This window comes from Penicillium verhagenii (genome assembly GCF_028828195.1).
Source record: "Penicillium verhagenii strain IBT 33310 chromosome Unknown utg000002l_segment0_segment0, whole genome shotgun sequence".
In the NCBI taxonomy this organism is placed as follows: domain Eukaryota; kingdom Fungi; phylum Ascomycota; class Eurotiomycetes; order Eurotiales; family Aspergillaceae; genus Penicillium; species Penicillium verhagenii.
Window position 1 is genome coordinate 2,789,436 of NW_026643166.1, and position 14,416 is coordinate 2,803,851.

Consider the following 14,416-nt stretch of genomic DNA (forward strand, 5'->3'; position numbering starts at 1 on the left):
CTGACTCGGAGTCCTGACTGGTCAGCGATCGTCAGCGCCACATGTATGCATACGCCCCAAAAAAAAAAAAAAAAGCTTCCAAGCACTCGGGTTACAGACCACTAATGGATTCAACAACAGGATCGAGAAGTTTCCCTTCTTTCGAGAACAATTTCTCCCGGCCTCTCCTCCACGGACTGAGCTTTCCCCTTGGGAACGACGGCGCCGCCGGCTCCGTCCATTTGCCATGTTCTCAGCCCTCATCCGCCGGGCCAACGCCGTCAAAAAGCGCATCCCGATCTTAAATCAGCTACAACTCAACTTCATTCTTTTACACTATACCTACATCATCTCTTGGGTGCTTATCGGCTCCATCATCATCTACCCCGCAGGCAATATCGCCTACATCGATGCCCTCTTCTTATCTGCAGGCTCCAGTACCCAAAGTGGCCTGAACACTGTCAACCTAAACGAGCTCTACCTATACCAACAAATTATTCTATGGCTTATCACCTGCCTTTGCACCCCAATTTTCATCCACGGCGCCCTCGTCTTTATCCGTCTATATTGGTTCGAGAAGCGCTTCCAGCATGTGGTTCGGGATGCGCGTGCGCTGCGCACCACCCGTTCGCGCATGAGCACCGTCAGCCGAGGCAAGACCAACGATGATGTCGATCGGGCGGAGCTTGGTGTGAGCGGCCGATCGATCGTCGTGCTCCGCAACAACTCTGGAGACGCGCGTGAGAGCCGCCTGCCAGATCCTACCGCCACCGCCACCACCACCGCCATCGCCACGACGGCTGAAGGTTCATCGGACTCTGAAAGCCCAGGGACCAAGGAGGTCACAGGTCAATCGACATCTGAAAGCACAGACAATGATGTGGGGAGTCGGTTCGGATTGAGTGGCTTGCGAGTGCCAACCCAGTTGAACCCCGAGCACCATATCGCGTTCGTGGAAAATCAGCGAAAGAACAAAGGAGCTCTACGTATTCCCAGTCCTCGCGAGTATGATCGCGGTGGTGTTCCGGAGGCGTTGGAAGATGGAGACGGAGACGAGGCGGAGAATGACCAAACAAATGAGCCAGTGAAACCTCGATCCCGTCGACCGAGCTCTGCTGCCTCAGAGGATGACCAAGTCCCTCCTATGGACGGGCCGCATATCACGATCAACGAACCCGACTTCACTCGAACTCGTACACGCGGAAATACATTCGGCCGCCTAGATACTCGCCCAACCATGCGTGACACGATAACTAAAGAAGTGACCGATGCCAACGAGGACGCGGACGCTGAGCTCGGTCCGACCACCACAAAACACACTGTCCGAGGTATTTGGCGTACTTTGACTCATGAAAGAGAGCGCAATACCCAGCCGTATCTCAGTTGGAATGCCACTGTGGCCCGAAACTCGAACTTCGTTGATCTGACCGAGGAGCAACGGGACGAGCTGGGTGGTATCGAGTACCGTGCGCTTAAGACTCTTGCAGTGGTGTTGATTTCCTACTATGTTGGTTTCCATCTTCTCGGATTGATCAGTATGATTGGCTGGATCATGACTGAAAACTACTGGGGTGATATTGTCAGGTCAGATGGTGTCGGACGTCCGTGGTGGGGCATTTTCACTGCTGCCTCTGCTTTCAACGATTTGGGCTTCACTCTTACACCTGACTCTATGTACTCTTTCGAAACCGCCATTTTCCCCTTGCTCCTTTTGGCGTTTCTGATCATCATCGGAAACACGGGTTTCCCATGTATGTTGCGATTGATGATCTGGATATTGTCAAAATTCGCTCGTCAAGGGACTGCTCTCTGGGAAGAGCTCAAGTTCCTTCTTGACCACCCTCGTCGTTGTTTCACCCTTCTCTTTCCCCGCAATGCCAGTTGGTGGCTTTTTGCCATCCTCATGGCTTTGAACTGTATAGATGTGATATTCTTTATTATTTTGGATGTGAGTATCATTCTCCTGGCATTGGTCTGTCTCGGCCTTACTGACAGTAATTTTAGTTGAATGATCCCGCAGTCACACAATTCCCGCCAGGAATCAGAGTTCTTGATGGCTTCTTCCAGTCTGCAGCTACTCGAACCGCTGGCTTCGGCATTGTCAGCCTTTCGGACCTGCACCCTGCCATTCAAGTCTCCTACCTAATCATGATGTACATTTCCGTTTTCCCAATTGCCATCTCCATGCGTCGTACAAACGTGTACGAGGAGAAAAGTCTGGGTCTCTACGGTGGTGCTGAAGAAGATCAAGACGAGGAAAACCAAACAGCCCCCAGTTACATCGGTGCTCACTTGCGGCGTCAACTCAGTTTCGACTTGTGGTATGTTTTCCTCGGACTGTTCATCATCGCCATCGCCGAAGGCACCCGTCTCGAAGACACAAATGACTATAATTTCCAACTCTTCACCGTTCTGTTCGAGGTTGTCTCCGCCTACGGTACTGTTGGTTTGTCGTTCGGATACCCCGGCGTTGATACCTCGTTCTCGGGCCAGTTCAATGTTGTTTCTAAGCTGGTCATCATTGCCATGCAGATCCGTGGCCGTCACCGTGGTTTGCCTTACGCCCTCGACCGAGCTGTCCTGTTACCATCCGATGCCTTAAACCGCAACGAGGCCGAAGACTCTGAACGCCGCATGCGCCGTCGTAGCGGAGAGTCCTTCAGTCGTCCTTCCCGCACTTACTCCCGTTCTCGCCCTGATGCAGGCGTCGCTTCTGGTTTGGAGTCATACGACTGGCAGACCAACACCGGCGATGCCCTCACCCATCGCTCGGCAACCATGCGCTCCAACCGCTAGCGTTGATTGGACACAATTTCTTTTCATCTACTCCACATATTTTGGGAATCTTGTATTATCTAGAGGTCTGGCGTTGTCGGCATATTGGTCATTTTGGCGGTCTCACACTTGCAAACTTGGCCTATTGGACATATATCAAACATTTACCTATGGCATATATCGGTATCATTCCGGTCCTGCATTTTCTTGCATCTGATCTAAGTTCTAAGTTTATTTATTTATTACCCCCTTGTTTGGGTCTCGTATTTATTTTTTGCCGTATGCGGGTAAGGTGCAGGGCTGCATACTTGGATGCATTCCTTTCCGATTGCGGATCAGCCACGCTTTGCGCTCTATTAACGAGGCAGTGATCGACGCCGTCGTATGGCTTTATCCCTTTTTGGCACACAAGACCAATAATAGTACCTACTAGGTTACACTGGTGGAGTTCAGGAGCTTGTAAAATGGTATTGTTTCAAATATTCATTCTTTGTCAACGAGACGGGGGTATCTTTATGTAGAGTAAGGGGAATATTGGATCCAGAAACAGCTTCATCCATGGACCAATCCTCAGCGAAACCACGAGGCTGAAGTACATGTAGACATTGAAGTTACACTGGAGATGAATCCTTGACTGGATATGCTCCGCAACATTTTACTTTTTCTCCGTTTTCTCTTTTTTCCGAGGTCTCTGTCTGCTTTCCTTTTTCTGCCTCACCTCGCTCGCTGGCTTATATCTGAAAGAAAATTCATGTAAACATTCAACATAGATTGTGAATTGGTATTGGTTGCTGGAAAAATAGCCATAAGAAAAAACAAATCATATCATCATGAGAACGTGGATGCCAGGCCAAATGCTCAAAGCCGCCGGAGTAAGCTGCCTTCTTGAAAGGGGTTGTCTGGGGACATATCCAGCAACGGTCGAGTAGCGTTGCGGTCTCCTGTAGCGACACCGTGGCCCACGGGTGGCTGCCCAGTGTTTGGGTTTGTTATGCTTATACTTGCAAGAAGAGAGTTGGGCAAGAAGGGAACACCGGGCGAGCCAGGGCTAGCAGTTGTAGGGGTAGCATCTGCTCTAGACAGAGTTGGAGGACGTACGCTGCGCACGGATTTGGCCCGGTGTCGAGTCTGTGGAACTGGGGGAATCTCGACCGACGGGACAGATGGGCGTCGCCATGCGATTGCTGGCGGTATTGCCATGCATTCAGGTAAGAGGTCAGGGCCTGTAGCGGCATCGATGAGCGCCATACCGGGCTCGACGGTAACACCGCGGCCCTTGCGAGTATGCTGAGGAGGCTCTTGGAATCTTGGCGTCAGGTCGATAAGTGGCTTCCCTTTGTGGTTGACTGACTTGCTGCGGTCAAGCGTGTTGTTGTGGATAGGCACGGCGGTGGGGGTATATGGTGGTGGCATTTGCTCACTTGGGTGCCACTGAGAGGGACTGGGAAGCTGCTTTGCCCGCTTTTCGTTATCTTGCCGCTCTCGCATAGATTTATGTCTCTGTGTGTAGGTGCGTCCCAGCAAACCGGAAGGCGAGAATGTCTCTGCATCTATTTCTTCGGTGCCAACTCCTTGAACTAGTCGGCCATCGTCATGGGCTTCTAGGGCGCGAGTGTTCAATGACAGTGTCTCATGGAAGGGCCCTGTTGGCGATGTGTTTTCCCAAGTAGGCTTGTGAGAGGAGAAAGCACCCTTTACACTAGGCGCCCGGGGCTGGTCCATTGAAGGTCGTATTCTCGGGAGCGGTTCCGCATCACCGGGGATTCTATCAATTAATGGTGAATCATTGAAACCATTGCGCGCGGCCCTCATGGTCAGAGTCCGTCCAACAGGAGCTTCATTTGCGGGAGACTGGGCAGCTCCCACTGTCTTTTTCATTAGGTACCAGCTCCGCCACTGTTGGACAGTCTGATACCACTTGTCGGCAATGGCCTTATCATTGGTGCAAAAAAAGTGTACGAAATTCTCAGTCGACAAAAACATCGAAGATTTTTGCTGGCTTTTGATAGCAAAACAAATCTTCTTGGGGGGCTTGAGGTCCTTAGCCAGAGCTCGCGCACTTGGAGAGTAGATATCATAATCGGACAAGTGGCATATATTGGTGTGGTCTTTTGAATTTTCTTTTTTGCAGATGAATATTTGACCATCTGGACGCAATGTGACATATCGTTTGTCCCATTTTCGAGGTCGTTGTGAATGGTAGATGTGAACTGTGGTTTCGATAGGCCTTTCACTTGGGGCATTTTGAGGATCCACCTGGTCCAGGGCAGCCAAGCTGGAAGGGGGGATAATGATGAGGCGGTTCTCGCTATCCTGCGCCCAGGAGTTCATGACATCTCGTACGTACTCATACCGACGCAGGGGCCGCTCCAGATTAATTTTGATAAAAGATTCAAGGAGGATGAATTTTCCGGGGTCGATGTCAGGAAACTGCTCCCAAGCAGATGAAAGAAGGTCTGAGACGAGTGTGGTAGGGTTGATCGCGAAGTCGATCCGAACATTATTGTATTGCACTTGAACATAGCGCTCTCCAGCATTGATAGCTGATTTCGGGGCATCTGTTCCAGGGACAATTCCGCTTCCTCCCACACCAATATATTTCGGTTCCAAGTGGGCCTCATGAGTGGGCTCCTTGGCTCTGGACAGCTTGACTTTCTGAAGAAATGACTTCCGCTCTCCTGTGCTTGTAGAGGGGATTGAGGTGGGCCTAGCCCCTTTTGAAGACTCATGTTTTTGCATCGACACTGGTTCTTCTTTACTCGCCTTCTTCGACCGCCTTTTCTGCGATTGCGCAGATCGCGACCAGTATGAAGGTGTAGGCTCTGACTCTTGAGATCCCCCGGTCAACTGTTCCATGGCATCCAGTCTGTGCTTTTCCCTTATGCGCTCCTCTTCAGTTGTAAAAGTCGCATTGATTTTGCCTGGTAATGGTGGAACTGGCTGTGCGCCTGCGAGATTCGAGATAGCTGGGACAGGCATTGAAGTGTTGCTAGCGGGCGGTCGATTGCGCCGGTACCGAGACATGCTTCTTGCGATTGACGGATTGGTCTCGTTTGACTGAGTGCCCTTATTGCTGGGGGGTCGGGCCGCTGCATCTTTGGCGACTACCCCACCTCCTACTTCTGTACCAGTATGAGTTCCTTCCCGGGCGGATCGATATCGAGAGGGTTGGCGCGTTGGCGGTGCCATGACGTTCGCTTTGGACAGTTCTATCACTTCCGGGAAGTATCGTCCGAAGTTGCCCTATAAGGGACTGAGGCAGGATCGCAATCCTGAGCCTCTTTTTTCTAATCGCGTGACAATCAAAGTCCCTTGTTAGGGTTCAGCGCTGTGATCGGCAAAGGGTCAGTGCATTGCGACAGAAATGCGACAACTTTAAGCGAGCACACGGGGAAGATGGCAGGAACAAGAATGAGACAGCATACAGAAGACAAGGAAAGAGAAAGCACAACAGCAGGAAAATCTTTTCAAGCCGCCAAGCTATGGGGCTGGAATAGAATGCGACAATTCCAAACGCTCATCAAGGGCCCCCATCAAACCGCTAGGTTCGCAATAGATGCCCGAGAAACAAGCGCGCGCAAATATCATAAACCAGACCGCATACAATGAGGAATTTCAGTCACATTGCCAGTCAACTCACTTGGAATTCATCAGGGTGTTGAAAGTGGATTGTGGAGAACTTTGGGCTTGTGGGATTAGGGGGAAATTAGAGAGAAGAAATTGTTGCGGCACGGGAGACGCTTCCGGATCTTGACATTCCTGTCCAGGTACCACGATCGGCACTCGAGACGCTATTTGCTGCAGAATTCAATTAGGAAGAAAATAGTCCAGATCGAATGTCGCACCAGCCATGACCCTGATCCACCGGGTAGCCCCGTTTGATGGTCCACTAAAGTGGGGGATCGTCCCTGAATCTCTTCACAATATCCGTATATAAATAGATGGGGGATGTGGATTTTGATAGTATCCGGGTGTTGAGAGGTGGTAGAACCATCTCGAGTAGATTGAGTAGCAGGAGCCTTGAAACCACCTGATAACTCGTTGTTACTAAAATTGAACCTCTATACCATTTTCTCTCTGTTCTCCCAGCTCAACCTTGGAAAGCTGCCCCTTGCTGAAGATCTCTAGCGCTACTCTATAGATGTGACCTAGTACATATGTACCAGGTTGGAACAGTGGATACAATCTACTACCCCAGTGGCAATAAATCATGTCCAGTGAATTTGCAACATTCAAATGTTTGTACCTCGTGGTTTAGCTATTCGTAGGTTTGCGAGTAATTCGTGATGCACGAGGTAAATCGAGTCTCGAGGGCAATAGCGCATAGTATGCACATATACAACCGAAGAAGAAATCGAACCTACGCCGGTATGTCTGTCTCTTCAAAACATCTTTTCAAGGTTCCTAGGTTCTCAGGGGATACCTAGCTATATTATTAGAAAAGGTGCTGTACTAGAGTCACACGACGCCCACTTTAATGAACGTGAAACATGGATAAGATCGACAGGCTGATAGATCAGAAAATTGATTGACAAATTTCCGCCATTTCAGTTAGTTTTTTCCATTTTGGGGGGGGGGGGGGGGGGGTAGGTATTGGCTCTTTGAGTAATCTCCCTATTGAAGATTTGATTTGATTTGATTTGATTTGATTTATGAGGCCTGATGACGAGGACGTTGCATACTATTATCCTTACTTCCGATACGCCCCAAGTTCGCGTCGCCTAAAGGGAGAGTTAGTGAACGTTCAAAGAGAATTCTAGGGCGTCAACAAATTTCACTTACCACCAAGTCACAAAATCGACAGTTCGCACGTCAATTCCCAAATCCACAAGTGCCTTGTTAGACAAATGTGTGTCATATGGCCGCTGAACCGCAGCATTGGGGTCATTACCCTGCTTGTTGCGAATCATACCAGGAAGCGGGAAACCAAGAACTCCAGCAAGCTTCTCACAAATTTCGTACTTGGTCATACGCTCCTCAGAGCTGAATTGTAGGATATGTGGCAGCTCCTTCATCCGGTGCTTCTCCTTGATGTACTTGATGACGATGTCCCGACAGATACGGGCAACATCCTCGGTGTTGGTGGGGTACCGCTGAGCCCAATCGTCCATCTTAACACCAGCATCAGCATCCTGTGCTTTCATGACTGATTCTACCAGGGTGTTGATCGCGCTCTCGGAGGTGTCCTTGGCGGTTCCGTAGAGCACCGGGACACGAAGAACCACGCCTAGACCAGTGTCCTTGGTGGCCTCCAAAACTGCCAACTCTCCATCCCGTTTCAATTGACCGTACAGGTTCGGTGGCTTAGTCTCTGCGTCCGTTTCGTAGGGGGCCTGGCCCTCCGTTCCGGGGAAAACGTAGTCGGTTGAGATGTAGATAAGGAAAGCTCCACGGGTCGAGCATTGCTCTGCTAGAGCGCGTGTAGCGTCAACATTAAGCTTCCGTGCCCTCTCGGGCTCCTTGTCACACAGATCTGGGGACTTGTTTGCGGCACCTATGTGTCTGATGTTAGCTTCTGGCGGGCTTCCAACATTGAAGGTTGGAACGGAGATTAGAGCTCACAATGGATGACAATCTGGGGCCTATTGGTTGATTTTGCAAGGTCAGCATACAATTTCTGGGGCCAAATATCTAGTGAACACATACTTGACCTCATCAAGGATATATTTAATCTCTTCGGGCTTCTCAAGGTCGGCCTTGAGAATAGTTGGCGGGGTAGCTCGTGATAATCCCTGTCCAACCACCAGAACTCCGGAACGTTGGAAGGTATTGAATACGGAGCGACCAAGCAGGCCGCTAGCTCCGGTGACCAAAACCACAGAAGTCATTTTTGTCTTTGTCAAGTGGGAAGAATTGCTTTCCGGTGAGAATTTCCATTTAGGTGGACTGGCGGGGCGGTGCCATGACGTAACTGACTTCCAGCTATTTCTGGTTGCCGCATGTAGAATGTGAAACTTGAGATTGTTTATTCAAATGTTGGCTTTAAATGTTTCCCTTGAATCTAAGCTATATGAACCCGGGGATGTACGTCGATCTAAGTGTGTCAATGTCAAATCTAGGGTAAATGGTGGCGCTTTACTCCGGGGTTTGTACTCAAGTACCACCTTGGCAGCTACGCCGATCTCTTTAGAAATATGTAAGGTACTCAAGCACTTGAGTGCTCGCAACATTTTTAGCACGAGAGAACATTGAATATGTGGATTCTACGTAAGAAATTGACACATATTTTGAGGGTTCAATTTGCATGAAATTATTGCAGAGTAGCCTAAGGAAAATATATTGATTTGAAGAGGTCCAGTATCAATTTATCAATCAGGCGACATCTAAGGGTTGTATGGCAGACATACTAGTAGTAGTAGGAACCTTGGATTGAAAACGGCAATTGGTTTTCCCGGCAAGAAAGAAAAAAACGATTTTTTCTTGTAAAGAAGCCAATGGCTAGATAGTAGTAATTGCTTGAATGTTAAACCAATAAGAAGCGTAAAACTCTGCATGAATCATGTTCATGTCTTGAGAAAAAAGAAAAAAAAGGCCGAGATTCACCGAACATTCAGCTGTTTGGAATGGCGCAATCATAATTGTTCAACGCAGATCGGAACGGGATACTCCACTCTACAATTTGCTTGACCGGATAATTATCCTCCCCCCAAAATTGTCTTCCGTCTGAAGTGTTCCTTCCCTCTCTCTGTCCAAATACCCATTCACAACCATGTCTGGTGTTCGGAACCTCTCAGCGGCTCTCCGCCGAGCTCGAGTACCTCGCCCTCGTATCGTTGCTCGTCCCATCCTCCCCCAAGCAGCATGTGCGACCGCCTTGCGTAGCTTCACCACAAGCTCCACCACCCGAGGAGACAACAAGCAGATCAAGTACACCAGCGACGCATACCCCAATGTTAAGCGTGACCCCAAGTTCGCCGAGATCTCTGCAGACGATGTCGCATTCTTCAAGGAGCTTCTGGGCTCCGAGTCCGCTGTCATTGACGGCGTCACCACCGATGCGACAGACGACCTCGAACCCTTCAATAGCGACTGGATGCGCAAATACCGGGGCCACACTCGCCTTGTCTTGAAGCCCGGTAGCACCGAGCAGACTAGCAAAGTGCTGAAATACTGCAATGACCGTAAATTGGCCGTTGTACCTCAGGGTGGAAACACTGGTCTGGTTGGTGGTTCCGTGCCCGTCTTTGACGAGATTGTGATCAACACCTCGCGGATGAACCAGATTCGCTCCTTTGATGAGGCTTCCGGAGTTCTGGTCGCTGATGCCGGTGTCATTCTCGAGACCGCTGACCAGTACCTGGCCGAACGCAACCACTTGTTCCCGCTCGACCTGGGTGCCAAGGGTTCTTGCCACATTGGAGGCAATGTTGCTACCAACGCTGGTGGTTTGCGATTACTGCGTTACGGCAGCTTGCACGGAACTGTGCTGGGTCTCGAGGCAGTCCTGCCGGACGGGACCATCGTTGATGCGCTTTCCACTCTGCGGAAGAACAACACTGGATACGATCTTAAGCAACTCTTTATTGGCTCCGAAGGCACCATCGGTATTGTGACCGCTGTCTCTATCATCTGCCCACCGCGCCCCAAGGCTGTGAACGTTGCCTACTTTGGCCTGGAGAGCTTTGAGCAGGTGCAGCAGGCTTACCTCGCCGCTAAGGGCCAGCTGTCCGAAATTCTGTCTGCATTCGAGCTTATGGACGGTCGCAGTCAGGGCTTGGTCATCGAGTCTACTGGTAACAAGCACCCGCTTGAGGGCGAGTACCCCTTCTACTGCTTGATTGAGACTAGCGGCTCCAATGCTGAGCACGACATGGCCAAGCTGGAAACATTCCTGGAGAATGTCATGGGTGATGGCATTGTCGCTGATGGTGTGCTTGCTCAGGATGAGACTCAGTTCCAGGCTCTGTGGCGCTGGCGCGAGGGCATTACTGAGGCTCTGAGCCACTTGGGCGGAACCTACAAGTACGATGTGTCCATTCCTCTGTCTGATCTGTACCTGCTGGTTGAGGACTGCAAGGCCCGTCTGACCGAGATGGGCTTTGTTGGTGACGATGACTCCTTCCCCGTGCGTGCTGTCGTTGGTTACGGTCACATGGGTGACTCCAACCTACACCTGAATGTGTCTGTGCGTCAGTACAACAAGGAGGTTGAGAAGGCTATTGAGCCCTGGGTGTACGAGTGGATTCAAAAGCGCAATGGCAGTATCAGTGCTGAGCACGGTCTGGGTGTTGCCAAGAAAGAGTTCATCGGATACAGCCAGAACGATACCATGGTGAAGTTGATGAAGCAGCTTAAGGCTGTGTATGATCCTGTGAGTACTACTCATTTCCTAGAATTTGGTCTTCTTCTATGGAGATTTTTTACTAAATTTTTTTTTCTACAGAATGGTATCATGAACCCCTACAAGTACATCTAAAGTAGAATGTACGGGTAATGCTTAGAATATATATGAAGCGTATCACTAGTGTACAAAAAAGCAAAGCAGCAACATTGAACCGATTTACCAGGATTGTCAGCAAGAGAGCTTTGGAAGCAATAAAGGACTAAAATAACATTTCAATGCCATCCTTGAGTTTATCGCTGGAACCAGACCCTTGCATCTGCACTAGACCCGATATGGTAAGGTGCATCCCCACCTTCTGCCTTGTATCTCAGGTGTCTACCCGGTTGCCATGCGAAACGGGAGCTGTTGTTTAGCCTGGACAATGCGCATTTACAGGCTCCACCCCTTTAACCATCCTTCATTTCTGTTTTTTCACCTCGACAAGCTTGTTGCTTCAAGGCTTCTGGGTGCTTTTATTACGGCTATCAAGCACAACACGTTTGGTTTGTGCATGATTTCTGTTCACCCTGTCGGAGTCCTTTTCGGTCGGAATCGCTAAGTTCGGCCGATCGTTGCGCAACAATGGCGGAAGATATGGCGAGTCATTACCAGGTGATGGAGGAGTTGGGAAGTGAGTGCCAAATATCCCATCCGCTTCCATGCAGGGATTGATGTACTGATCCGCTTCTCGTTTACTAGGTGGAAGCTTTGGCACTGTTTACAAGGCAATTGACAAAACCACTGGAGAGATTGTTGCAGTGAAACATGTAAGCAGCCTTTCTTTCCCAGCGATACCATTTAGTCCCAATTGACATGTTATTTTTTTTCTTTGCAGATCGACCTCGAGTCCAGCGAAGATGATATCCAGGAGATTCAGCAGGAGATTTCCGTCCTGGCCACCTGTGCCAGCGCGTTCGTTACACAATACAAGGCAAGCTTCCTTAAGGGGCACAAACTTTGGATTGTGATGGAATACCTGGGAGGAGGATCATGCTTGGACTTGGTATGTCAAGGTTATCCCTGCTACCCCGTTATCTCCATTGTGTTTGCTAACTCTGGCCACAGTTGAAACCAGGAGTCTTCAACGAAGCGCATGTCGCAATCGTGTGCCAACAACTATTACAAGGTCTCGATTATCTCCACAGCGAAGGCAAGATCCATCGGGACGTCAAAGCCGCCAATGTGCTACTCTCAAATTCCGGAAAGGTCAAATTGGCGGACTTCGGTGTCGCCGCACAGTTAGTCAATATCAAATCGCAGCGCAATACCTTCGTCGGCACACCCTTCTGGATGGCCCCGGAAGTTATCCAGCAGGCTGGATACGACTTCAAGGCCGACATCTGGTCCTTGGGTATCACCGCGATCGAAATGATCAATGGAGAGCCTCCCCACGCCAGCACTCATCCCATGAAAGTTCTATTTTTGATTCCCAAGAACCCGGCTCCTCGATTGGAAGGCAACGATTACAGCAATACCTTCAAAGACTTTATCGCCCAATGTTTGACTAAGGACCCAGATCGCCGGCCCAGCGCGAAGGAGCTCCTGCGCCACAAATTCATTCGCAATGCAGGCAAGACCGAGGCTTTGCAGGAACTAATCCACCGCAAGCAAGACTGGGACGGTGGTCGAGGAGCTACCAGAGACGTTAAGTACTATGCCGAATCACTGTATGTGCGCTTCACTTCTGATGAGAAGATCTTCGCTAACAATTGATCTCGCAGGAATACCATTACCAAGCTCCCTACGGAAGCACACGATGACGATGAAGATTGGGTGTTTGACACAGTCAAAGCACCTAGCATGTGGGTACCTAAGGGTACTGACTGGTCTACACTGGACGAAGAATGGGAAGAACAAGATCCCAGCCAGCTGATGGAAGACATGCACATCGATAAACCACCTGTTGAATCATCGGCCGAATCACCCGCCCAACCACCTGCACCGCCAAAGCACCAAGCTAATTCTACCGTTCGTCGAGCATTGAACGCCGAACGCTCACCATCCGTTCGCCGAGCCAACACCAAGCGCCGCTCTAGTGGTATCAAGCAGCCATTGGGTGTGGATCTCAGCTACGGCAACACCCCATCTACCGTGCGCCAATTCCGTCGTGTCTCGTCGGATCGAGCTGCGGCTGCCGCAGCCGCCAACAACGAGAACTCGCAAATTAAGCCCCCGCCTGGGTTTGATGAAAACACTAGCCCCAAGCCTCTCTCTACCGATACATCAACCAAAGAGGGCCAACTTGGCCGACGCGCTTACAGCAGGGCTGTAGGTCTTTCTTGCCAAGAAGTTCTTGCTACCACCGCGGATGGCGAGAAGCGAGAGGCGATCGCTCGTTTGGCAGAAGCTTGGAGTGATCTGGAGATGGTCGACCCCGAGGGCCTGTACCACATCGTGCGCATAATGAACGAGAGACTTCAAGCCGATCCTCGCCTGTCTAGTCTTATCCCCGCACCTGCTCAACCTGCTTCCCCGCAACGCCCACGCCTTGTTATGGCGCAAAATAACCCTCACCTCAAAAGCCATCACCGCCGTCAATCAAGTGTCGTCGAACCTCAACCTACATCTCCTCTCTCCAATCTACCTGGCCAGAACGCGTCTGGCATGGAACATACAAAACAATTGACAGATGTTCTATACTCTCGCTGGGCTGATGGGCTCCGCAACCGCTGGGGAATCTAGATGATTCTGCAAGCCAACTTCTTCTTATCTCTTTCTCTCTCTCTCCCTCTCTCTCTCGCCACCCCTCCATCCTCAATTTGTCTTCTCATCTCTCCATCCATATTCTCCTCACACTCGTTTGTATAGACCCGGCGTTTCATGGTTATTGTTGTATTACCCCTTGCGTTTTGTCGAGTCTGGCACTGGCCTTGCATCTTGGCGTCCATTCTTTCTGTCCGATTCATTGTTTTACGGTGTGACGATTCCCGGAGTTGTGATCTGGTGTAGTAATTCTTGGTACATTGTGTCTATTTCACGTTCCACATCCGGAACCTGTGGTTATGTTTTTCATTCTTCTCATCCGGTGTCCTCCAGACTGCATGTATTGGAACCAATCCTCTGGGCCCGGCTCTTTTTTCCATGAATATCTTTTTGTTTTACGGTGTTACTTATGGGTGTTTATGCTTTTTTTTATCGCCCCTTTCCCCAGCCCCCTACCTCATGGCATCGTTTTCGGCAAGGGGGGCTTGGGTCTGATGTGGAATATGTACGAAGATCTCCTTGATGAGAGTGTCTGTATGGAAATATGCTGTCTGATTGACCATCTGTGATTGTGTTTTGCTGTGCTGTGTATGATTCCGTATGCCATGATTGTTTCAGTGCATATGTGTGTATAAA

General features: G+C 50.0%; 5 protein-coding genes across 5 annotated transcripts; 3 read left to right on the plus strand and 2 right to left on the minus strand.

Annotated features, from left to right (window-relative positions):
• Window positions 1-97: 97 nt before the first annotated feature.
• Window positions 98-2,775, plus strand: N7466_001005 (potassium ion transporter; the record flags this gene model as incomplete). Its single annotated transcript, XM_057160403.1, has 2 exons — window positions 98-1,927; window positions 1,984-2,775. Coding segments are annotated over 2 exons (2,622 nt in total), but the record flags the coding sequence as incomplete, so codon positions are not given.
• An 837-nt stretch (window positions 2,776-3,612) lies between these two features.
• Window positions 3,613-5,943, minus strand: N7466_001006 (uncharacterized protein; the record flags this gene model as incomplete). Its single annotated transcript, XM_057160404.1, has 1 exon — window positions 3,613-5,943. One exon carries the CDS (start codon window positions 5,941-5,943, stop codon window positions 3,613-3,615), a length of 2,331 nt encoding a protein of 776 aa, XP_057026652.1.
• A 1,501-nt stretch (window positions 5,944-7,444) lies between these two features.
• N7466_001007 (dTDP-4-dehydrorhamnose reductase family protein) lies at window positions 7,445-8,582 on the minus strand (the record flags this gene model as incomplete). The annotated part of the gene is made up of 4 exons (XM_057160405.1): window positions 7,445-7,475; window positions 7,537-8,248; window positions 8,317-8,336; window positions 8,401-8,582. 4 exons carry the CDS (start codon window positions 8,580-8,582, stop codon window positions 7,445-7,447), a joined length of 945 nt encoding a protein of 314 aa, XP_057026653.1.
• An 881-nt stretch (window positions 8,583-9,463) lies between these two features.
• N7466_001008 (FAD-binding oxidoreductase) lies at window positions 9,464-11,170 on the plus strand (the record flags this gene model as incomplete). Its single annotated transcript, XM_057160406.1, has 2 exons — window positions 9,464-11,065; window positions 11,138-11,170. 2 exons carry the CDS (start codon window positions 9,464-9,466, stop codon window positions 11,168-11,170), a joined length of 1,635 nt encoding a protein of 544 aa, XP_057026654.1.
• A 489-nt stretch (window positions 11,171-11,659) lies between these two features.
• Window positions 11,660-13,759, plus strand: N7466_001009 (STE20 family serine/threonine-protein kinase; the record flags this gene model as incomplete). Its single annotated transcript, XM_057160407.1, has 5 exons — window positions 11,660-11,708; window positions 11,777-11,844; window positions 11,913-12,080; window positions 12,143-12,744; window positions 12,799-13,759. The coding sequence occupies 5 exons, from the start codon at window positions 11,660-11,662 to the stop codon at window positions 13,757-13,759; spliced, it is 1,848 nt and encodes a 615-aa protein (XP_057026655.1).
• Window positions 13,760-14,416: the final 657 nt, after the last annotated feature.